At 37.5% G+C, this 24,146-nt stretch overlaps 5 protein-coding genes across 7 annotated transcripts; 4 read left to right on the plus strand and 1 right to left on the minus strand.

Moving 5' to 3' along the window:
* Positions 1-1,482: 1,482 nt before the first annotated feature.
* On the plus strand, positions 1,483-4,736 carry LOC133863644 (protein NRT1/ PTR FAMILY 6.1). 2 transcript variants are annotated; one of them, XM_062299685.1, is made up of 5 exons: positions 1,483-1,888; positions 2,086-2,338; positions 2,609-2,826; positions 2,999-3,579; positions 3,715-4,736. In XM_062299685.1, the coding sequence occupies exons 2-5, from the start codon at positions 2,101-2,103 to the stop codon at positions 4,601-4,603; spliced, it is 1,926 nt and encodes a 641-aa protein (XP_062155669.1). In that variant the 5' UTR covers positions 1,483-1,888; positions 2,086-2,100; the 3' UTR covers positions 4,604-4,736. The 2 variants fall into 2 exon arrangements, with proteins under 2 accessions (XP_062155669.1, XP_062155675.1); XM_062299691.1 differs by lacking the exon at positions 1,483-1,888 and having other exon boundaries at positions 2,207-2,338; positions 2,740-2,826.
* A 1,042-nt stretch (positions 4,737-5,778) lies between these two features.
* On the plus strand, positions 5,779-6,732 carry LOC133858360 (F-box protein At1g49360-like). Its single transcript, XM_062293818.1, has one exon. It carries the CDS (start codon positions 5,779-5,781, stop codon positions 6,730-6,732), a length of 954 nt encoding a protein of 317 aa, XP_062149802.1.
* Positions 6,733-10,358: 3,626 nt separating this feature from the next.
* LOC133858371 (mediator-associated protein 2) lies at positions 10,359-13,418 on the plus strand. Its single transcript, XM_062293829.1, has 5 exons — positions 10,359-10,626; positions 11,015-11,176; positions 11,600-11,678; positions 11,841-11,921; positions 12,774-13,418. The coding sequence occupies exons 2-5, from the start codon at positions 11,045-11,047 to the stop codon at positions 13,178-13,180; spliced, it is 699 nt and encodes a 232-aa protein (XP_062149813.1). The 5' UTR covers positions 10,359-10,626; positions 11,015-11,044; the 3' UTR covers positions 13,181-13,418.
* A 2,683-nt stretch (positions 13,419-16,101) lies between these two features.
* On the plus strand, positions 16,102-19,554 carry LOC133863660 (sterol 14-demethylase). 2 transcript variants are annotated; one of them, XM_062299702.1, is made up of 3 exons: positions 16,102-16,253; positions 16,753-17,254; positions 18,319-19,554. In XM_062299702.1, the coding sequence occupies exons 2-3, from the start codon at positions 16,793-16,795 to the stop codon at positions 19,315-19,317; spliced, it is 1,461 nt and encodes a 486-aa protein (XP_062155686.1). In that variant the 5' UTR covers positions 16,102-16,253; positions 16,753-16,792; the 3' UTR covers positions 19,318-19,554. The 2 variants fall into 2 exon arrangements, with proteins under 2 accessions (XP_062155686.1, XP_062155694.1); XM_062299710.1 differs by having other exon boundaries at positions 16,127-16,253; positions 16,792-17,254.
* Positions 19,555-20,059: 505 nt separating this feature from the next.
* On the minus strand, positions 20,060-24,008 carry LOC133863675 (peptidyl-prolyl cis-trans isomerase FKBP19, chloroplastic). Its single transcript, XM_062299721.1, has 11 exons — positions 23,818-24,008; positions 23,664-23,730; positions 23,193-23,318; positions 22,415-22,500; positions 22,265-22,315; positions 21,867-21,947; positions 21,740-21,784; positions 21,298-21,353; positions 20,670-20,745; positions 20,441-20,587; positions 20,060-20,361 (listed from the first exon to the last, which is right to left on the minus strand). The coding sequence occupies exons 1-10, from the start codon at positions 23,887-23,889 to the stop codon at positions 20,492-20,494; spliced, it is 756 nt and encodes a 251-aa protein (XP_062155705.1). The 5' UTR covers positions 23,890-24,008; the 3' UTR covers positions 20,060-20,361; positions 20,441-20,491.
* Between the last annotated feature and the right edge of the window lie 138 nt (positions 24,009-24,146).

A 24,146-nucleotide genomic window follows, 5' to 3' on the forward strand; every position in this document is an offset into this window, starting at 1 on the left:
AAGAGGCCATTTGGAGGTCGGGAGCAGCTCACCTCCGGTTGAGTTGGCTCCCCCCATTTCTTCTAATCTGTGGCTTTTTAAATTTTGCCACGTTGCTAAATGAAATGTAAGGGTCCAAAATAGTGGAGAATAGTTTAGTCTAACCCCACTGAACTCCCTCAAACCAATTACCCATTATTTTTCCTCTTCCTCTGCCCACCATCATTGACCACCACTATAGACATTTAAAGACACGTGCCAGTTTACAAACAAAATACAGCCTTAAAAATTGGTTTGGTAAAAAAAGGTAATGACTCGTACTCCCCATTTCATGAGCTATTTAATAGTTAGGATTTAATGATGCATTGGATTAGGATTCTCTCCATTTCATAGGCTATTTAATAGTTAAGATTTAATTATGTATTAAACGGTGTAAATGATGTCACACCTGTCCTCAATGATGACTTTTTTTTTTGGAATATATTCTCGGTGATTGCTTAAAAGGCAAAATCATGTCACCCAAAAAAAAAAAAAAAAAAAGGCAATATCATAACAATACAAATTCGGGTTATCATAGTAATATTACTTTTATTTTTGCGGCACCAAATTTTTTTTTTTTAAAGGATGACGACCAATATTTATCTCATTATCCCGATATGAACTTGAGAGTATTCAATCCTTGTAAAAGGAAGGACAAAATTGTCTAAAGAATTATGAAAGGATAATTTTGTCTTATTTTTACAAAAACTTGATATTCTCTAGTTCATTTAAAATGGACCGAAGAAGATTCGTTTCCGATAAGGTGATACATTTTCCTTAATCTTCTTAAATTAATTCGTTGCACTCTTTTATTCAACAAAGTTATCAGAAAAGTCCCCAGGATTTTTTTTATAAAAAAAATGCTTAGAATTTAGCCTTCTCTTTTAATGAATTATTATTGTTATTTTTTTTTTTTTAATTTCTGATGTTGGTCAAAAAACTGTTCTAACTATATATCGCACCCATATATATCGGGCTTGTTTGGCAAAGGAAGGAGAATTCTCATTTCCCTTCCTCACTTATCCTAAAAATAATTAACTTTAAAACATTTCAATTTTATATCACCTCAATAATTTTTTTTTATTTAAATAAAAAAAATTCACTACAATACAAATTTCTTTTACTTTTCCATACAAATTCTTTTTACTTTATATCACATCTATCGATTCTAACTCTCACTACCAATTCCCCTTCCTTCCCCTTTCCTTACCAAACAAGCCCATCAATTGTCGGACAAAACAGCAGTGATAAAAAGACCATGCAGTAATTAATCTGTAATATGTGACAAAGCTAGGGATTGGCCGTTGCTAGTGCGAAACCCATATATGGAGAAGATCGAAAGCAACATGGAGCATGCATTTAAGGATGCAACATCCTTGACTTTCGAAAGATATTGACGTCTAACCATATTTCACACTCAGATTAATCAACCTATACCACTTGGTTGCATTATACTAGCTGTGAGAGAGAGGGAGAGGGAGAGGGAGAGAGAGAGATCAGATGTCTAACCATATTTCACAATGATCAAGTTAAGCAGCCTGCCCCTTGGTTTTATTACGTACAGTAGCTGAGAGAGAGACAGACAGACAGACAGACAGACAGGCTGAGGCCGAGAGAGAGATGGATGCCTAATATATTTAATTTTTTTGCTATATCCATTTATTGCGTTTAAATCGTCTTATATGAGACTTCACGGGTTGGGTGGATCCCCGGCCTTTATTATTGTGATGGCTATTTTGGGTTCAATTTGCTGGCTAACTGTCCCGATAAGAAGACTTCTTTCACTGGTGAATATGCATATATAATATAGCTCTTCACATATGCAGAGTTCGGTGAACGGTCACACTAAAACTTCATAGACTGTTCCACTGTAAGGCTATGCAGCTTGTTTCTTACTATTTACGAATGATATTTCTCTTTTGTTTTTAACTCGCACTTTGTTCTCTCAACAAAAGAAACCTCGCGCGGCTTTCGTAGGAGTTGGAACTTGGTGATCTTTCATAAGTTTCTAAATTGTTACTAAACTTCAGAATTTCTAAAACTTTTATGGTGTTTGGGTTTTTCCAGGAAGTTGAGGAATTAATGGGTGCCAGAGAAATCAAGTCACCTGAAGTTGGGCTTGAGACACCAACTACTTTGGATGGAAATTCTGACTCCGTTCAGAGAAAGAAGCTTGGAATCTTTTTCATTGAATCTGATGATAGGCGGACGGCATTCGGGCGTGGCTATACCGGGGGTACTACACCGGTTAACATCCATGGAAAACCTATTGCTGATCTTTCGAAGACGGGTGGCTGGATTGCCGCCTTCTTCATATTCGGTAAACAACTTAAAATTTCTGTTCCTTTGTAGTCCTCTTCTTTGGTTGCTGGGCAAACTCTGGAAAAGAAAATGAAAATGACTTATATATCTTATGTTGTTTGCTGTTGTTGTCGTTAACAAATGAAGAATCCCCCCAGGTTTAATTCAAATAGATGCGTAAATTAAGCCAAGTTGAGGAGTTCTGCGAGTGTGTTTTTGTGCGTTGCATTTGGCCAAAGAATTATGGGATATGATTAGTTGTAGTGAGCTTGAATCTTTGTTTGTCCAGGGAATGAGATGGCGGAGAGAATGGCTTATTTTGGCCTTTCGGTGAATATGGTGGCCTTTATGTTCTATGTAATGCATAGACCCTTTGCCAGTTCATCAAATGCTGTAAACAATTTCCTAGGAATATCGCAGGTATCCTCTGTCCTTGGTGGTTTTCTTGCTGATGCATATCTCGGACGATATTGGACAATAGCAATCTTCACGACAATCTATCTTGCGGTAGGATTTGCACTGTATGAACCCATGTATATGAAATGATATTGAACATATATAATTGATTTATCTTTTTCCCAATCAATGGCTACGGCTACAGAGTTGTTATGTTTTCGTATACCGAAGTTATTTGGCTGATTGTAATTATGAAATTCTTGTTTTATTTTCTTTCATGGAGGGTTTGATAGGAATAACCCTATGTGCAACAATGAGCATCTTTGTGCCAAACCAAGATCATTGTGATCAGCTATCCCTCTTGTTAGGCAATTGTCAACCTGCAAAACAATGGCAGATGATTTACCTCTACACCGTCCTTTATGTGACTGCATTTGGAGCTGCAGGTATAAGGCCATGTGTTTCTTCTTTTGGGGCTGATCAGTTTGATGAAACAAGTAAAGATTACAAAGCTCACCTGGATAGGTTTTTCAACTTTTTCTATCTTTCTGTTACTGTTGGGGCAATTGTGGCCTTCACCGCTGTAGTATACATTCAAATGAAACATGGATGGGGATCTGCCTTTGGCTCACTGGCAATAGCTATGGGCATATCAAACGTGGTATTCTTTATTGGCACTCCTCTGTATAGGCATCGGTTGCCAGGAGGCAGCCCTCTCACACGGGTTGCCCAAGTCTTGGTTGCTGCATTCGGGAAGAGAAAAGCCTCATTCTCTAGCAGTGAGTTAATAGGCTTGTACGAGGTTCGTGGCAAACAATCTGCAATAAAGGGTAGCCGAAAGATAGCTCACACTGATGATTTTAGGTACAGCAGACCCTTCCTTTCCATTATATTCCCAGCTACTTCCTGCTAGATCTTTTAAATTTCCTGTTCTGGTCCATAAATTGTTACCAATATTTCATTAATATGAGTAAATGATATCTGGGGCTATGTGGGCAGATGTTTGGACAAGGCAGCGTTGCAGCTGGAAGAAGATGGTGCTGATCCGAGTCCTTGGAGGCTTTGCACTGTGAGTCAAGTAGAGGAGGTCAAGATCCTTTTAAAACTAATCCCCATACCAGCTTGCACGATAATGCTGAACGTAATCTTAACAGAGTTTTTGACTCTCTCAGTGCAACAAGCCTATACTCTAAATACCCACATGGGTCATCTGAAGCTCCCCGTAACGTGCATGCCCGTATTTCCTGGCCTCAGCATATTTTTCATATTGTCTCTCTATTACTCCACATTTGTCCCATTATCGAGACGCTTCACTGGTCATCCTCATGGAGCTTCTCAGCTTCAACGGATAGGCATTGGTCTGGTAGTTTCAATTCTTTCTGTGGCATGGGCTGGAGTTTTTGAATGGTTCCGCAGAAGTTATGCAGTAAAACATGGGTTTGAGATGAGTTTCTTAACTCAGATGCCCAACCTAAGTGCATACTGGTTGTTGATTCAATATTGCCTGATTGGCATAGCTGAAGTATTTTCCGTAGTGGGATTACTAGAATTCCTATATGAGGAAGCCCCAGATGCCATGAAGAGCATAGGATCTGCTTATGCTGCTCTAGCCGGTGGTTTAGGTTGCTTTGCAGCCACTATATTGAACAGCATCATCAAATCCGTTACAGGGAACGCAGAAAAAGGGCAGCCATCATGGTTGTCCCAAAACATAAACACCGGGAGATTTGATTATTTGTACTGGCTGCTTACAGTTTTGAGTCTAATCAATTTCTGTGCTTTTCTATATTCAGCACATAAATACCAGTACAGAGCAGCTCATGATAAACTTGAGATGGGGGGGAAGCGGGATGTATCCAACAAAAGGAACACCCCTTCGGTGGGCTAAATAGGGGAGCATTAGTTGGATAGGTGCCATTTTTCCCATGTATAATTTTCCTCTTCATGGATTTTGTATTTGAAAAGAGTCACTTTTCTATGTAAGCAATCATCATGTAGTAGATGAAAGGCAGTTTTCTATTTGTCGTAGTTTTTGACACCCAATGTGAATATAGACCCCAATTCCTCATCGAAGGAAAGAATCTCAAAACTATTTTCTTTGACTTTCGGCTGGCTTCACAACATCCCAGCAAATTCCTGAGCTAGAGCCTGTGAAGCATTAACGGTGAGAAGCTAGTTCGTAGCATAAGCCCATCCACCCTTTCTTTAGGAGTCTACATGGGGCACCCATTTACTACTGGTGGCTCATCCTACCTGCTTGCTTTAAGAGCACATGGGGCTGCCATTTCTCGCCCTGTGAATTCAAGACAGGCCAATTAATATATCCCTGTCCAGGCAAACCAATTGACTTAAAAGCAATCTCAAAATTAGTAGGCGGAGGTTTTATTCAAGCGATTGGGTAGGTGATGTACTGCTCGCGTAAGAACTGAATCTATCAACCGAAAGTAGAAGCCTTTACTTTTCTTTTCTTTTTTGAAAAGAGTAGAAGCCTTTACTAATAGACATTCAATGAACGAAAAGAAGAAACTAAAAAGATTTTGTCCTGTTGTTTGGACCTGAGACATATAACCGGTCTGTCTTTTCAGCTATTAGATTTGGGCCGCGGAGCAGTCCAAACAGTGTGCCATCAAAATACTGTCAGTTCTCGACTGTTAGATTCAGGCCAAAATAGGCCCATAAAGAGTATTCAAAAGGCCATGTCCGTCTCCTAGAATCCACAACGTATGACTTCCTCGCAAATAAATTTGGGCCTCATAATTAAATCCGAAAGGGAGACGAAACGGACCGGAACTATTTGGTTTGGATTAACACGTGTTGCAATCCCCCTAATTAATATCACAATCCCAAATCCTAAAAGGAAACAACTAAAACCCGGAACAGACGGTAGCTTATTTGGCTTGGAGTATTTATGTGTTGCAACCCCATTGGTCAATACCACACTACGAATCCTGAAAGGAGACTAGCTCAAGGACGTGTATATATAAACAAATAACAGAAGCAGCGAATGCACAGTTTTGTGATTGCGAAGATATCCAAGCATTGATCTTATTTTTCTCTACACTCATGGGTGCTATTTTCGATACTGCAGAAGAAGAATCCAACACCAACGACAGCAAGAATGTTGGGTCTCCAACAAAGCCACCATTGTTATTCTTACTGGGAGAAATCTCCGGGGACACCAAGCATGGCTTCTTCGACCCAGTCCGAAGGACCTTCGACATCGTTCACCTTCAAGAGCTTGAATGTCAGGCAGAGTGTCTTGCTTCTCGATACGGTTGGCTACTCATATTATCAAGAGAAACCTCTTCTCTTTTTTTCTTCAACCCCTTAATACGTCAAAGAATCGACCTCCCATATAGCAATCGCATTATCAATGCCGCGGCATTCTCTGCCCCCCCTACTTCCCCTAGTTGCACTGTATATGCAATTAAATCGTCTACTTTCAATGATGCATGCGAGCTTCACGTCGACACTTTTCTTATGGGGGGTCAGGAGAGTTGGATCCCCCATGCATATAAATTTAATACAAAGCCTCTCATCATAAGTAATGTTATTCAAACAGTTTGTAGCAAGGAGGTGTTGTACTGTGTGGATTCATGCGGAAGAGTCGGTACTTTTGATGTGAAGGATGGGAGTTGGAACCTTATTCTGAGCAAGGAGTTTCAGAAGGTTTGCATCTCTTTTCTGGTGGAATTCAATGGAGAGATATTTGCAGGAAAGAAAGGAGCTTGTGGTGTTATTGAAAAGCTTTATAAATTGAATCTTGAACATGGGATGGCGGCTTGGGAGGAGGAGGAGGACTTGGGTGATATCTCAGTGTTTCTTGCTCCATATGGGTCTTGTTGTCATGTGTTGGCGCTGAATGAAAAGACGAAGAAGAAGCTTTTTGTTGCCAACTATGGACCCGAATCGAAGTGCGTCGTCTACAACGTTGTTGGAAGGGACTACAAGAAGGCTCAAAGGTTTATTGGCGAATCTTTCAGTTGGTGGTACACTCCGGTTTGGATTGAAAGGTGAAACAATGTTGGAATGAAGAAGCTTTAATTTTTGCTGCCGACTCCCATTTAATTTTAAGAAGCTTCTACGAGGGTTTCATGTAATCTTTTAGTTTTTGTTATTTTGTTTTAATTTTCCGTACAAGGGCTTTGTAATGGATTTTTGAAGGAAAGTTGAAACTTTCGTTGATATAACCAAACATTACAACAAGCATTACAGCATACATACAACAAGCATCCATTGCAGTATACATCTACCCTAGGTGTACAATCAATTTGAGTCAAAAGACTCAAATAAATACAGACAGTTGCAACTAAAATAATCCAACCAAACAGAATGGTGCCTCTGCGTTGACATATACCTTTACTTGAATAAGGAGTCGGTCATACAAACTGGGCAAAAGCCAATGACTGAATTAGTACAATTACTATACAAACTGCCAGAAAAACCCACAACTAAAACAAACACAGGAGAGCTCAAAGAGGAATCTGTCTTCCGAAAGCGCCACCGTCTGTGGCGGCGCGTGTAACACACGCGCCAGCGCCAGAACATCCCTTCAACCCCCAAACATCGAAAAACCTCCGATCTCCACAGCCCCACCATACACACCGAAAAAACATGCGGTTTGAAGCCCTCATGCGCGCCCAAATCAGAAAGAAAGCACTGGCGTGTGAAGCCCACGCACCGACCACCGTGAACCCGCACAGCCGTGAAGAGCGGTAGAAACACCGGAGACTGATGGCGAAAAAGACAAGAAGGCGTGTGTCCACCAGAAGACGACGGAAAAACGTAGATCTAGCCACCAAAATCCGACCATGAGAACGCAAGGCCACTAAACTCCGCCGTCAACACGCCGAGATCAACCACACCCCTCCGACATCCTCCACAAAGAACTCTCTTGCCGCCACAAACTAAACTAGAAAAACAAAGTAAACTCATCCGGATCAACACCGAGGAGACAAAACTTTCACACCCCTAAAGGGTGGGAGACTAACTAACACCCAAAAAACCAAGGGAGGAGGGAGGCGTGAAGCCTCCCTCCCCCACCGAAACTTTTCTTTTCATGGGAGAAGAGTTTCCATTGAAAAAATTTATTATAACTCTAATATAAAACTAGCCCCCTATAACTGCCGGCCGGATAAAATCTGTCAACCTTGGGTTGGAATTACATTGTCGATTTTATATATATATAAAGGGGGTTGCTAATCGAATTTAAATTTTATTTTTTCTTTTTTCTTTTTCTGAACTAAGTTGAGATTGGTTTGGTACTTTGGTTAGCATGGTCGTGAACTATTTATGTGATTCATTAGATGTAGACATCTTTGGGCCCTCGTTTTGTAAACTTCATGGACAGCACAACTATTCATGAATGGGGGAGGTGTTGGACTTTGTTATGATCCAAATGAGCTGCATGCGCATGCCCAAATTCACCAATTTACGCCACTTCCGACACAACCACCAAATACTCCAACTTCAACTTCCTAGACTTTGGACTATATTTGCCCCCAAACAAAAGAGTAGAATTTGGGCCGAGTTAAAATTGGCCCAAGATTGGTATTTAGAGTATTCGCATTTAGGGTGCGTTTGAGATTGTAATTTTGTATAGAAAAAATGCGATTTTAAACCAAATCACAGAAAATAAACCGTTTGGAAATTACAATTTAAAAACGCATAAAATTGTTTATTCGAATCGCAGGCAATAGGGTGCTTTTTTGAAAACGCAGTATTTTAAAAGGTTAATCTGCGATTTTAAAGGCCAAACTGCAATTTTGCCAAACGCTTAACTGCGTTTTTAAAAATCACTTTTTTAAATCGCACATTTTAAAATCGTTATTTTTAAATCGCACTTTTTAAAATCGCAAACCCAAACGGACCTTAATTTAGCAATTTTGTTCTTTATTTTAACTAAAAAAAATCAATTTTTTGTATTTTAACTATTCTTTTTTTTTTTAAACACGTAGCTCTCTATTTTAGCTATTCATTTTCACTATTTTATTTAAATATTATTTTTCAATATTACTTATTTTTTATTGAGAAGGAGAGAATGTTAGAAATTAAAATTTTATATACTTTTAATATTTTGTGAGTGAATAGTATTCATTAAATTTGGTGAGCATGGTAGCAGTTCATCAATTTTTTTAAGTTTTCAATTTTTTTTTATTTTTTTTTTGTTTTTTTTTTATTATTTTTTTTTAATTTCAATTATATACTTCTCTCCACACTATTAGCAAATAATTGTTCCATAAGGCATCCCTTTCAGATTATGCATAAAATCAGCAAAATTGACGGTCCTAGTTTAAACAATTTATTACTCACCGTGAATCATTCATTTATAACCTAAATGAAACTAACTTGTGAGAGTGAGCATTCTTAGTAGCCTCATCAAAATAGTTTTTTAGCTATTTTGGTGAGCTAATTTGATGAAAATCCTGAAAAACCACTCCCAGCAGCCCACCATTTTAACCAAAAAAATTTGATGACTGAAATTACTAACCAAATTAGATAAGGCATTTTCACTCAACAACCCACTCACCAAATTTTGTTTTACCTTTCTCTTTCACATGATTAGCACACTTTTTTCATTTTTTCTCTCATTTTCTTCTCCCATCTTTCACACGATAATGTCTTTATTTCATCGATATGAATGATTTTTTGTAAAATGATTATATAGAGAAAAAATAAATAAATATGAAAAAATTATTATTTAAATGGAATAGTGAATATTGACTAGTTAAAATGATAAGGGTGCTAGGGAAATTTTAATAAAGTGGCTCACCAGAATAGAAAAAAGTAATTTTTAGTTATTTTGGTGAGTAAAATTTGGTGAGGCTACTAAGAATGCTTGACAAGCCACAAAATTATTTTTAAAAAAAAAGATTAATGATTATCTTCACACCTATTTATTTATCATATTCATGTCATATTTGCTGAGATAACGTATTTTAAGTGAAATTTTATGTCATTCTTTAAAAAAGTAGGTAGTGTTGGCTTTTTTTATTTAATATATATATATATATATATATATATATATATATATATATATATATATATTTTGCGGCTAACTTTTTTCACATAAAACCATAAGAGGGCGCGACTTGGGCCGTAGGACTATAAAGGGGTTTTTTTCTGTTAGAGAGAGTATTTAGGAATTGAAATTTGGAATTAGATGAATGTGATATGAATTTTTTTATTTTTTATTTTTTGAATAATACAATAACACATTTATAATTCAATCAGGAAAATAGAGCAAATTACTTTAACAAAACAATACCACAAATACATTCAGAATTTATTTTATCCAAACTTGATCTGTAAACTGTTTAACGAATAACGGTCACCTGAACTAAGTCATGCGTCGCCTTATTAATGATTTTATTAAAATAAAAAATCTACCAACTAAAAGGAAAATTTAACATGATATGGTACGAGTGTAGTTGTCCAATTCTATGGAATTGAATTGATTGTATCGAATTGAGCAATGAGCAAGGAAACTTGAACAATAACACTCTTCTCTCCCAAAAGGAATGGGCCTCGTTATATAGACCTTTTCACCCGCTAGGCCTATCAGACAGTTGCAAAGCCCAACCCACTAACAATGAATACAAAGATAAAACGCACCGTTCAAACACCAACTAAAGTTACTAAACTACACAAACCGCCGTCCCGAATCCCAGCTGATTTTCCTTCTCGCGTCTTCCGCCTCCTGATACAATCATACAACGCATCTCTGTTCTTTCCTTTCCTTCTTCCTTGGCCATTAACCCTAGAATGACAAATATATCCAGCCTTTAATACAAAACTCAACGGTTATGTCCAAAACCCATCACAAGGGCTGGTAGGGAAAGGACGAGGGCGCGCAGTGCACCACTCTGCATCCCAGCCGTTTCCCGCGTCGTTGTTCTTCTGATAATCAAGGTATTGCTTTTTTTTTATATTTCTTAGCTTACATAATCCCTCTAGTTTCATTATCTATGTAGACTCTGTTTGTTTGCCTAGAAAACTGAGCAAAGAAGGGGAACCACTCATGCTGTGGCTTTAGACGAAACTAGTCTACACTGAAAACTGCTAAAAAAAAATCGAAATTTATTCCAGTGACTTGGGTTAGTTGTTGAGTACTTGTCCTTTCTCGGGAATTAGTAGCTCGAAATTCATACAATGGGTGTATTTTAAAAAAAAAAAAATTGATTAAGTCGGTGTTGCTAAAAAGGTGTTCGACTAAATGCTTGTGATTGTTTATGTGTTTTTTTTCTTTTTTCTTATTTCTCAGCCGACTGTTATGTTGCTTTACTTTTTGGAAATACAGTTGGTTGTTTGTGACTTAAAGATTGAGGGAATGGATTCTGACGATGAACAAGGTTACAAACCTCCTCCAGAATTTCAGTTAGAGGCCAAGGAACCACTCATCGATCTTAGTTCGACAGACTCCACAGAACTTTGGCTCATTCGGTTGCCACCTAGGAAACCAGTAAGTTTTATTCTTTGGCATATGCGGGCACAGTTTTTAGGGCGGAAGACAAAAAAAAACAAAAACAACATGGTGCGTGGTTGTTAAAAAACTTTAATTGCCATGTTAATTTTTTTTTCATCCTTAAAAATAAATTTTTTAAGCCTAGAATTGGTTGGATGGGCCAATACCAATTTGTTTTGCAAAATTGTCTTATGTGTTAAAAGTGTGGTCTACCTGTCTTCTTAACTCAAAATTAACTGGTTTGAAATGAGGGAGCTCAACCAGAGCATAAAATAGTTTTCTGGATTTGACGCCCATAGCATCAAAGATCTAACAGTGAAAAGATCTTATTTGAATGTCAGTCACTGGAATATTGTCATTATAGTTTGATGTCACCATGCCAAGTCTTTGAGTTTATCAATTGATCTATGGGTATTGCAGCTTCCTGGAGTGGATGGGCAGGAAGTTTCACTCCAGCTTCATCATGATGGACAGTCGGGCAGTTTTGAGGATAAATCGGGTAAATATAAATTATCTATATCAGTACTTGGGGAAAACTCTAGTCTCAGCGCCCATTTTTTGTTGTGTATTCTAACATTGTATGTAGCTTGATTTAAATATTAATGCTTGCAGCATATGATTTGTCAGAACTAATTTTATTCAATCTTGTGCATTGTGACAGGAAAAGTTTGTGATCTCAGCTTTGTGGCTCAAGAGTCAAATGCAACAGTTTTTCTTAACTCTGAATCAGAGTCAAAAATTGGTATGCTTGTAAATAAGCGTCTTTCTTTTATTTTTTCCCCATCTTCCCCATATCTTTCCAGCTTCATCCAGTGTTAACCCATATGAATTAAGTTGCATCAGTAGTTTTTACATTTCTATCTTATTTGTGTTGATATCCATGTGTTTTAGTCACTTCATTTGGATGTGTTATTTCAACAATATAAACTTTTCAGATGAGGTTGTCTATCGGGCTCCATTTTGGTGTTGTTCCTTCAATTCTGCTGTCTTTTTTTTCATTTTTCATTTTTCTTTTTTTTCTTCCTCTTCTTTATTTATTTATTTATTTATTTTTTATGAATGCTTATGTAAGCATTAGAAGTCATTGAAGAGAAAAGGAAGTGGCTGAGAGGAATTATCCTAGTCTAGTTCATTTGGTTTCTATTTTGAAGTTTGATTTCTTTAGGTTTTTTCCTCTCTATTCAGCCCTGTTCTTTGTTTCATTGTCTTGTCTTCCAAAGTATTTACCTAGCAAAGAAAAATAAATAAACAAATACACGATTGTTTTTTGTTAGACTCTGAAATCACATATTTGTTCAGGAATTTATACAATCAAGTTATCTATGCTTCTCAGTTTGAAGGATTGTTTTTGGTGTTTGATCCTGTGAAGTTTCATCACCAACCTCTAGTTTTAATGTATTTCATTTGTCACATGTGATCAGTTTACCCATATATGAGATCAATTCTGTCTGTGTAGCATGATCTTTTGAATAGGTTATCTCTATTATTAATATTATTGCTGTTATTACCATTGTTGTTGCTATTGTTGACATTATTGTTTATGTGCTTCGTCCATTCCTATGAAGGCTATGATTTAGTATATATGTGTTTGCAGTTGGGAAGATTTCACGTCTCGTTTCCCTTATCTATGAGCCAGAGCCTGAAGAAATTCAAAAACCCAATTCCAACAATTTGAGACATTTTCAGAAATCTAGGGGATTGTCATTGACAAATTCTTCCCGACAATTTTCTACGCAAAGTACTATGCTTAGAAGCTCACAATTGACAAGTGGACATCCGGCTTCCACACATAGTAGCAGACAGAGAAGTTCCTTATCTGAAGTTGGGGAGCCATCAAAGACTCCAAAAAGAAGACGTGTGCATGATTCCCCTGGGTCTGTGGAGCGCTCTACTCAAGACTCAGGACGAGGTCATAGTGCAGTTACTTCATCAGGGGGGTCTTCCGGGCGTTCTCATCACCATAAATCAAAGAAGATGAAGATAGTTAAGAATGAGGAGTAAGGTGCCTTTCCTGCATTCTTCAGTAATTAATTACCTTTCCCAACTATGCAAAATCTTTGTTTTCTTTTTTGGGGAAGTGGAGGTGCTAAATCATCAATGCTGCTTTTGCATCATGATTTACAAATTTTCTAGTTCATTATGTATTCTTGGAATGCGGACTCTTGAATACTTAAGAAAATTGATCGAGACGCTGGTGTGAGAAAAATTAAATATTTTCTGCTCTTTTATTTCCTTGTTCGATTTTTGGCTCTTTTCTACTGGTACTGCACTTTCTTGAAGTCATCCCAATTTTCTTCCGAGTATAATTTGTATTCTTAGCAAATGTAATTGATATCTGAGCCAGTTCTTATCTACAATGATAGATGGTTGAATATAATGTGTCATTTATCGCTATCAACATTGATTGTCAAAATGATAAGAATAGGAAGAACAAGATTTAAAAATATTTTTGATGGTGCAAAATATCTTGTTGATACTAAATAATATTAATCCAAAAAATTAGCAGTAAGATAAATAGAATATAAGAAATTAAAATTAGAACAAAGAAATATCTCACAATGCTATAGAACCACAACGGAAAAATGGTAAGAGCGTTGTTTTTAAAGATTAATTTTGTGCCTTCCGGAGTATTCAACTCAAAGTGATCGGGTCTTTTGACAAAATCTCTCAGGAACACTTCTAAATATGAAGGTAAATGAAGAGGAAAGAGAGAGGCGTCAAACAAAAGAAGATGCTCTGTGTGTGTGTGTGTGTGTGTTTTTTTTTTTTCCTTCTGGGACAAAAAATCTTGGTATAGAGAATTCTAAGAAAGAGCTTTTAGTTGTCAGACGTATCCCTCTCCATGAGATTGAAGAAGACCTTTTTTTTTTTTTTTTTTTTTTTTTTTTTTAAGTTTTATGGAAGTGAGTAAGCTGATGACTTTTCAAAGGTCGTATATATATAATGACGAAACAGTCATTACGCTTGAAGATCAAATGCCATAAAAATTGGAACCGAACCAGATTTGGAGAGGGGCTGATTCTTTAAATAAGAGGAGCAAAATTGTTATTTTATTATTATTATTATTATTATTTTGGTAATTTTTGTCTCTCCTTTTCAAGAAACCGAAATGAACCGGAGACTATCCGATTTTATTAAACTTGTTAAAGCTTTTTAAATTTTGTTTTTTCCTCCATAAAAACTCATGAATATGTTTTAATATCAAACGGTTGTCTGAATAAGAAAAGATGTTTGTAACACTATAACACAAAAAACAATCTGGTGTTTGATATTCCTTTTAGTGATGCAACATGAATCAAATTTTGGTAGGTCGGTGGAGGAGAAGTTAAGACTCATCATTATAAATTCAACGCAGAAATTACATACTTACAACATGATTTTCACTGGTTGTGTCATCTAAATTTTTTCAATCTCACCCATCTCTTGGTGCCTTTCACTCGTCGGTTCTTCTCCTCCCCACCAGTCATTAAAACATGTCCGCCCACAAATGCTATGCATGTGTGTTATGATGATATTTGATATATGGATCATTGTCATTTCTCACGTTTTACAGGGGAGGGATTCTATGGGTAGACGTGCTGGTGACACAGTTTTGGACCTTTCTGTTGTGCTTGGCATTGTCTGAACTTGAGATTATTTTCATCTTAATGGTGTTGGATTACATCCCTTCCCTTAATTGATTAATGCTATCCAAACAAGCCCTATAGTTTCTTAATTCTCTTAGCTGCATGGGAATTGGGAAGTGAATTACATAAGAATGAATACAGTATTCATACTTAAACACCAGGAAGTAACGAAGTTGAATATCTATAATCAAGCCAGCAAACACAAATTCTATAATTTTCTTTCCAATATTGTCTGAAGAAACAACCGCCTAGGATTTCCCTCTTTGATTTTGACCGTCACTTTTCTTGTGTAGTAAAAACAGGATTTCCTTCTCTTAATTAACATACGTGAAATCCAAAAAACAAATACTTGTTTCATTATATTTTTCTAAGAGAGAATTTGTAATTATGTTTGCTATAATGTCTAATTAAAACATTTATTAGTCAGGTTGAATACTTTTTTCTAAAACCTTTTCAACGCCTTTACATATTTCAATTTTGGCAAAAAAAAGAGAAGAGTATTAGAGTAATGTTATATACCCTCTCACTTCTTCATACCCTTAGATGTTTTTTAAAACTACCATTGAATTAAAATTCAATAAAAATTTATATCAAAACTAATGATAATTTTAAAAATCACCCAAAAATATAGAGATTGAGAGTGTGGGTAGCTTTAAAGAGGGATCGACTATTGAGCTCACTAGCTTACTCAGTGCGGCTGAAACTTGGATGGCTTGGACTCCCATCGAGTCATCGACCATCGTCTAGCAAAGGCAGCAAAAGAAAAGTAGATGCCACTTGGGCCTCAAAGTCCACTAGTGTCTCCAGTCGTCTAGTCCTCATGGACCCGACCCACACTTGTGTCTTGTCGACTTGTCCTTCCCTCGTGTGCACGTGTTGAGAGAGATAAAAACTAAAAAGAACCCTTTTCGCCAATCTCGACGCGACACAGTTTGAGACAAACCACCTTACAATCCCACCGATTTGCAAATCCTAGGAGCCCAGCTAATCAAGGCTGAGCTACACAACAAGTATACTGTTTTTTCTTTTCTTTTCATTTTTAATCCCATGCACGAGTATATATAGGCTAGCACTAGTAGTGTGTTTCAAAAAGTAACTTTTTAAATTAATTATTCAAAAAATATGAAAAAAAAAAAATTGAAATATATCAGGTCAATCCATATAAAATATCCCTGATTAACGAGGTGAAAATAGCATTATTCAATTTACTCGTATGATTAACTCAGACAAACGGCTCCGCTCGGCTCACTCGCACGCTCTTTTGGCGTAGGTGCTGTAAAATCTTCACTAAATCCAAACCCCACCAAGGCCTTTAAAACGACGGGACGAAAACGAAGTAATTAGCTTAAGCCTAGTCACTCCCTCTTCCACTCGTCTCTCTCTCAAATTCACATGACCTTCTGATCTCTCTCTCTCTCCTTATCTTCGGCATTCCTCTCTGAAATCAGGTACATATCCCTAATTACACTATTTTTTATCGTAATCTCCGTGGTTTTCTTTTATGCTCTGTTTGATTGCCGAGAGAAGGAATACAACTTTTTTTTTTTTTTTTTGTTCCCGATCAATGAAATACTGGCCTCATTTTAAATCTGATAGTTTGTCTTCGGCAGTGGTTAATTCTGGCGTCACATTATTGGTACTATATTCCTTCATTTTCCCATATTTCCTGTGCAACTAATACAACATTGATGGATTTCATACTTATATTTGTATATATTATCTATATTGCCGGCGATGAGACGAACAACCTAAGTTGATGATGATTCGTCCGCTCTCATTATATAATTCTTTTGACTTGACATTTTTTGGTGAAGGAGCATTTAGATCTGAACTGAATTTTCTCTAGGAAGTTCTGTTTGTTGTTTTAATATGTTGCCATTAGAGTTGCAGTAACGTGATTGATTAACATTGCTCTGAATTTGTCTTTGGAATTTTATTTTTTTTCAGTTGAATCCCTAAAATATAACCTTACCCAATTACGATCAGGATGGATCCGGATAACAAGTTGTTCAACATGGGTCTTCTCATTGTGGCCACTCTAGTGGTGGCCAAGCTCATTTCTGCGCTCATAATACCTAGATCGAGAAAACGTCTCCCCCCAGTTGTTAAGTCGTGGCCTGTGATCGGCGGGCTCATGCGCTTCCTAAAAGGTCCGATTGTGATGCTTAGGGAGGAGTACCCTAAGCTTGGGAGCGTATTCACATTGAGTCTGGTTAACAAGAAAATTACTTTCTTTATTGGTCCTGAGGTTTCGGCGCACTTCTTTAAAGCCCCCGAGTCTGATCTTAGCCAGCAGGAGGTTTACCAGTTCAATGTGCCAACTTTCGGCCCTGGAGTAGTATTTGATGTTGATTACTCGGTGCGGCAAGAACAGTTTCGGTTCTTCACAGAGGCCTTGAGGGTGAATCAGCTGAAGGGATATGTGAATCAGATGGTTACAGAAGCAGAGGTAAGTAGTATTTGATGGGTTTGTTGTTAATTTGCTTCCACGTGTTAGCGGTAATTTATATATGTATAAAAAGGTCTTAAAGGCTCCATCTTGTAAAGTAGATGTAATTTGTTTGAGATGTAACGAGTGCTGAGGCAATCTTCTATGAACAGCTCCAATAATATACCGCCCGCATTGATTGAAATGAAGTAATAAAGACGTTTCCACCAACATGTATAGATACATTTCCGTCTCCTGAACTTTGGTCGAAATAAAATAATAGAGCCGTCTCAGATTGTGGGGAGAAGGATAATATTTGAGTACAATAATTGCTCAGGAACTGATACAGTTTACGATTTTTTTTTTTTTTTTGATAAATAAGAAAACTTCACAATAATATTGTTTAGACTTCAGATTGCAAACATTGCGTGCTCCTTAGGATTTTTATTTTTCTTTTTAATCTAATAAATTCTTACCTAAAGGTACGGTTATCCAGTCAATTAAGCTTTCCCATTCATTAATGGCTATACATATAAATCCTGCCAATTTAGAAGCCTTTGGAGGCGCGCGGAGTTTTACAAAATGTCACATAGATCCCTGAGAAAAGGGAGTTATTTACCCAAAGTGGTTAAGCATGTTTTGTTAGGAAGCAAAATATTTGTATTTGTATATAGTAAACTAATGCAAAGTAAGTACAAACATAATACAGTACTATTTAAAAGATAGACAGTGGCTAAATTATAGTTTTAGATGTGAAGCTGTGTGTGTACTTTTCATCTGCAATAGTTTAACGTACAGGCTAGAAGTCACCGGCCACACTTCGAACTCTGCTTCTAATTTTCCCCATTTTCAGCTAAGTTATGCAGTGCTTTCAATATTCTTTCATACTCTAAATGAATGTTATGCTTTGCAGGAGGCATTTTCAGTTGATATTTGAATTACTCTCTTGACCATACTTGTGTGAATGTTGTTTGAGTAGCTTATAGATGTGAGGTTAATTGATATCTTAGATTTTGCATTATACCTTGTTCTGCAAAATGGATTTCTATATGGTCCTAATTCTTTTCTATACTCGCACTGGACAGGACTACTTCTCAAAGTGGGGAGACAGTGGTGAGGTGGACCTAAAGTATGAGCTGGAGCATCTAATCATCTTGACAGCCAGTAGATGTCTCTTGGGTCGAGAAGTTCGTGATAAGCTCTTTGATGATGTTTCTGCTTTGTTCCATGACCTCGACAATGGAATGCTCCCTATTAGTGTTCTCTTCCCATACCTCCCCATTCCTGCTCACCGACGCCGTGACCGGGCCCGCAAGAAGCTTGCAGAGATCTTTGCAAACATCATAGCTTCCCGTAAAAGTACTGGCAAGTCAGAGAATGACATGCTGCAGAGCTTCATTGACTCAAAGTACAAAGATGGCCGCCCAACAACAGAGGCCGAGGTCACTGGCTTGCTTATTGCCGCTCTATTTGCTGGGCAGCACACCAGTTCCATCACCTCCACTTGGACTGGGGCTTATCTCCTTCGTCACAAGGAGTACCTATCTGCTGTGTTGGAGGAGCAGAAAAACCTGATGGGAAAGCATGGGAATAAGGTTGATCATGACATCTTGTCTGAGATGGACGTGCTATATAGGTGCATTAAGGAAGCCTTGAGGCTCCACCCTCCACTGATTATGCTGCTACGTAGCTCTCATAGTGATTTTAGTGTGACAACCCGAGATGGAAAAGAATATGACATCCCAAAGGGCCATATAGTTGCCACATCGCCAGCATTTGCAAACCGCCTTCCCCATATTTTTAAGGATCCAGAGAGGTATGATCCTGACAGATTTGCCATTGGGAGAGAAGAAGACAAGGCTGCTGGGGCATTCTCGTACATATCATTTGGAGGTGGCAGGCATGGTTGCCTTGGTGAGCCCTTTGCATACCTGCAGATAAAGGCAATATGGAGCCATTTGCTGAGGAACTTTGAGTTGGAGCTTGTATCACCTTTTCCTGAGATTGATTGGAATGCCATGGTTGTGGGTGTGAAAGGAAAGGTGATGGTGCGATACAAGAGGCGGGAGCTTTCTGTTAATTAATCTAGGTCAGGTGGTTGGCAGGTCTAAATTAATAACTTTGTCTTTGGGATTTTATTGCACCGTCCTGTATGCATCTAATCACTGGTGTCGTCTTCAATCTTTCTGTGTTTCTGGGGAGGTCTTGCTCTCTTTTGTTGGATTGTGACTTCTGTTAGTTTTCATATGTTTGTGGTGACTATTGTAGCTTGTAGTTTTCAAAATTGGATTTCCTGACATGAGTTGAATGCCTTTCTCATCTATGACTTGGGTCTAGAGCAAGAAATCTATATCTGGATGGCTTCCATGTATGAAGTTCGTGATTCTAGGAGGTGCTGGGTCACTGGTCTAGTGAGGAGTGAGTAGTGACAACACTTTTTTGATATTGCTAAACAGAGTTGGAGGAAATTCTATTAAAAAAAGCATGAAATTTTCACATGTTTAAAGGACTGGGGGGACTGGGTTAGAGATAAACTTTCTAACTTAGTTTGTTAGAAAATTCTGTCCAATTGAGCACCGGCAATTTTGTAAAGCCTAATCGCTAGCCTAGAAGTAAGGCTCCCTTGCACCACCATGGGCATAAATTTGACTAAGCAAAGCGTCTTTCACCATCAACAGAAACTGGAGTTTTGATTTCTGAGTGTTGGTTTGAGTGTTTAAGCACTTGGATGGGAAGATACTAATGCTCTCTGTAAATCAATTTGGTCCAATTTACCGATGTTCATGAAAATGAACTCGCTTACCAGAATGTTGATTCATTACCAGCTTAAATAATAGAGTCCAGTCTTTCTCCATTGAAATATAATTACGATGATATAATACTAGTACAAGCATATAGTAAAACAAAATTTCTAATTACACAGGCTCGTATAACAGTAACTTTTGTTACATTCTTCGCACTTTGCTGGCAAGGACCAGTGATAACAAAACTGATGGAAGCTACTTGCCATTATATCAGATCTCAAGAAAAGAATAAAAAAACAGATCTCTCTATCTTCTTGGAAATAATCTATCACGTTGATCAAGATGATGATGCTTTATGTCTCTCTGGCAATATCTTTCAGTTCCCTGGATCAAGGAATGATTGAATGCATGAAAAGCCATAAACCTTTTCCGAAGTAAAAGGAGAAAGCGGAACAAAACTAACCTCAATGTTCAGGTGGTAGCGTGCGTAAGACATGCTGACCTTGACAGGTGATCAGTTTGATATGATTTTCAGGAGTTCAATATCAAACAAAAGAGTCTTGTCTATCAGCCCTTGGTTCCTCAGTACAAAATCCAAAGCTCGTTGGCCCTTTGAAACACATTGGCATTGCACCTTCGTAAGGATTCATGTAAGTTTAATACAAGTATCAGCAAAAGGACTTCAATATTACCGAAAATGTTGTTGGTCTTGGGCCGCTCTTGTTGTAATCATTCTCAGGATATCCTAGTTCCGGCGGCACTATTATCCTGCAACACTGTGAAACAAATTGTAAAATTTGCTTTCAATTTTCTTTTTTCCGTCCCTTTATCTGCCATGCACACACTATGCATGTGTACAACGTGCCAATACTGCAATCCTAGTTTTGTGATCGAGGTGAAGAGAAAGTTTCATTAACAATATCCACAAGTTCAGAATTTCACCTAAACGAATATAATGAAAGAAATCTCCAGTTCGTGACCTATAGTATTAACTAGAAGTTATGGTGACTAGCATCAAGATATAGAGCCTGTTTACTAAATTCATCCATGGAATGCATTCTTGGCATACTTAGAGTCAGAGGACGCAAACTGAGACAGAATACGTCAATGGCCATGAGGAACTATGGACAGGAGATTGGGAAGGTTTTTGTAATCACACTAAAGTGAATAAACTATCATAGATGTCATTCAGTGGCACTCCTCTTAATACACTTGATGCATGGAATGTGCACCAGTTTTTAAGTAAATTAATTGAAAATTAGGCATCACTCCAAAAATAGCAGAGGCTAATAGGCTGTTTCAGAAAAGCAGATGCAGCACCTTCTAATGCCACCCAGAGCCATGCCTGAAACAGCTTCCTCAAAAGCTGGTATCACCTGAAGATTCAAAAGCAATAGAGCACCATTAGAAGCCTCGATTTTGAGTATCCAACAATATGCTAATGAAAAGACAAGTGAATCGTACACGCAATATGGTACAATTACTATTACCTAGTAGTCAATTGCATCCATGCTAAATCCCAATTTACATTTTTGCACTGTAGAATTTAACAATAAAGAATAGCTTCTGATATAATTTATAAATTGACAAAGAATTATCACCAATACAAAGCATGAACCCAAGCCAAGAGTAATAGCAAGAAATGAATTCAAAGCACATAACAAATTAGAAACTTAAGTAGACATAGTACTCTCCCCCATCTCATCCAAGATGTAAGGACAGTGTTGTTTATTGTTCGAATGGGGAAAAGAATATTCCTCACCTCATGAGATCCTACTCTAAATTTGAAGAAGTCCTTGTCATCACCCTGCATTTTAACAATCACATATTGTTGTGTTTTAATTGAGCATAATAGAAACTCCGGTAAAAGGCTGAGAAGCATACCATACCTCAAAGGAACCACCCTTTGTCTTATTTCGGGCTTCAAATATGCGGCCATAGTATCCTATGGTGTAACCATCCCAATCAACCTAAAATGAGATCATCACCCATAAGCTGCTACAGTTACCCAGTTTGAGAATAAAACAATTCAGCATTGAACTTAAGTTACGATTCTTGCTTCCACGAGTCTTTTATATTGAGTTTGTCCAAATTTCAGCCAGATCAATGAAAATGGTTGAACAAAGATTTCACTTGGCTAAAAAGAAGTTCATGTTCCACAATCTAAAGGCAAATTTATTGAGACCAAATCTTTGCAAGTAGGCATCTTGTCTGGGTTTCAACTTGGCAACTATATGGAAATTTCATGCAAAATTGCGAAACAATGCATACACAATCAGTGGCTTACCACTACAGTCTCTCCCATCTTTGGTGAGGGGCCATTTCCAGCTCGCAAGTCCTGCATTCTTTTTAATATGTAACTAAAATAGATAATTATATGATGGTGATGGACTTAAACATTCAAGGAGGCCTTATAATGTACTTTTCAACAGGTAACCTTATACTGAAGACCTGATTCTGTCTCTGTGTAGTCTGGATACCGCATTTTAGTCTTGCCATAGTCCTTTCCCCTAATTGCAGGCACTGTATTCACGAACATAGTGCTCACATATAGTATATAGTATATAGAGCTACAACATCTCCTATAGTATATATCAATCATACGTTTCTTAACAACCTAGTTACTCCACGGAAATCAACCTAGGTTACCAAGAGCATGATTGAGTACACATCTACTGTTACAAAACCCAATATTAAAGAAATTGGACTATCTATCAGTGAAACTCTCTAATGATCCATAAAAACCATATTATTAGGGAGGAAGGAGGAGGTAGTGTCCTAAGAGATGGCCAAGCCAAACTAGTACCTGGAGGAATTGTCTCTTATTTCAGCTGAAGCTGAGGGACCGACGATGGACATCATGCTATTGATCACGAATACAAGATATTCTTTTTGATAAGTGAAAAGAATGGATGTGCAAAAAGATCCATTATTTAGATCATTGGCCAACTTTAAGGCTCTAGTATAGCCTTGCAGAATCTCTTTAGTTCATATAATGAGAATCCTAATTGAATACTCCAAATTACAGATGGATCTAGCATCTATTACTAATTGAGCAGCGATAAATCAGAACCAAAGAGTAGGCATTTACTCCATCGGTCCAAAACCAACGTCAATTTTGGAGAAAGCATGATATGCAATACAGCATTTCCAATAATACACAACAAACACACAAGCAAAAATATAGTGAAAGTGTGTGGCATTAGCGAAATTACTGTCAGCAAATTCAGATGCCATGGCTATCCCATCGATTGAAGCTTTCCACCAGTATCCCGCAAGTAGTCCAATAGTTGAGATCACAACTTTCCTACGCTCAGTTACTGCCGTAGGGGTACCATTACCTACAAAAAGATACAAAATAGATTTAATTATAACCCTGCAACGTGAAGAACAAGCATTATATATGTTACTCAACCACTTTAACGTTCATTGGAGAAAAACTCAATCAAATCTTTTCAAAAATTTCCCTTTGCACGCTGCACACACAACATAGAAAGCTAGAAAATTTAACCCAGAGAAAATTAAAAAAAAAAAAAAAACCTCAATTAATCTACACCATCAGTATAAAGATTGAAAAATTGGAGCCAATTTCGGGTGTAACATCATATTTTTTACCCAAAAACAAATGCATAGAGGAAATTCGAAACGCGTAATTGGGTTAACAAATTAAAGGGGTAACAACTAACCACATAAACTTGAATTGGGTATCTGAGTTTCATGAAGAGATACAGAAGTAGTTGGTCTGCAGCATCTCTGTAACATCAAATGGCCGTTATATATATGAAGAAACTAGAAAGACCCACGTACGTAAATGAGAGAAATAGCAAGACGAGGACGTACCAAAGTTGGAGCTTTGGTAACAGATAACGTCAGGGATTGCGGTAGAGATCCAAACACTGAAATTGACGCCATTGATTCTCAAAAGAGTGAAAATTTTCCAAGGAGTGGGTTGGAGGTTTCGCGGGAAGATAACGGCCACAACCTTGTTTATTACTAGTAGTCAAGAGCTCTCTATGCCTCCACCGTCCAATTGTATGACTTTCTGCTTTCTATCGTGGGCCTACCATGGACCCGTCACTTATTATACAGCCTCGAGTCTGTTCTCTCTCCTTTTTGGGCAAAAAAAAAATATTATTGATTGGCTAATAAAGAAAAAGGCCTTTTTTTTT

The sequence above is a fragment of the Alnus glutinosa genome, chromosome 1 (assembly GCF_958979055.1).
Source record: "Alnus glutinosa chromosome 1, dhAlnGlut1.1, whole genome shotgun sequence".
NCBI lineage: Eukaryota > Viridiplantae > Streptophyta > Magnoliopsida > Fagales > Betulaceae > Alnus > Alnus glutinosa.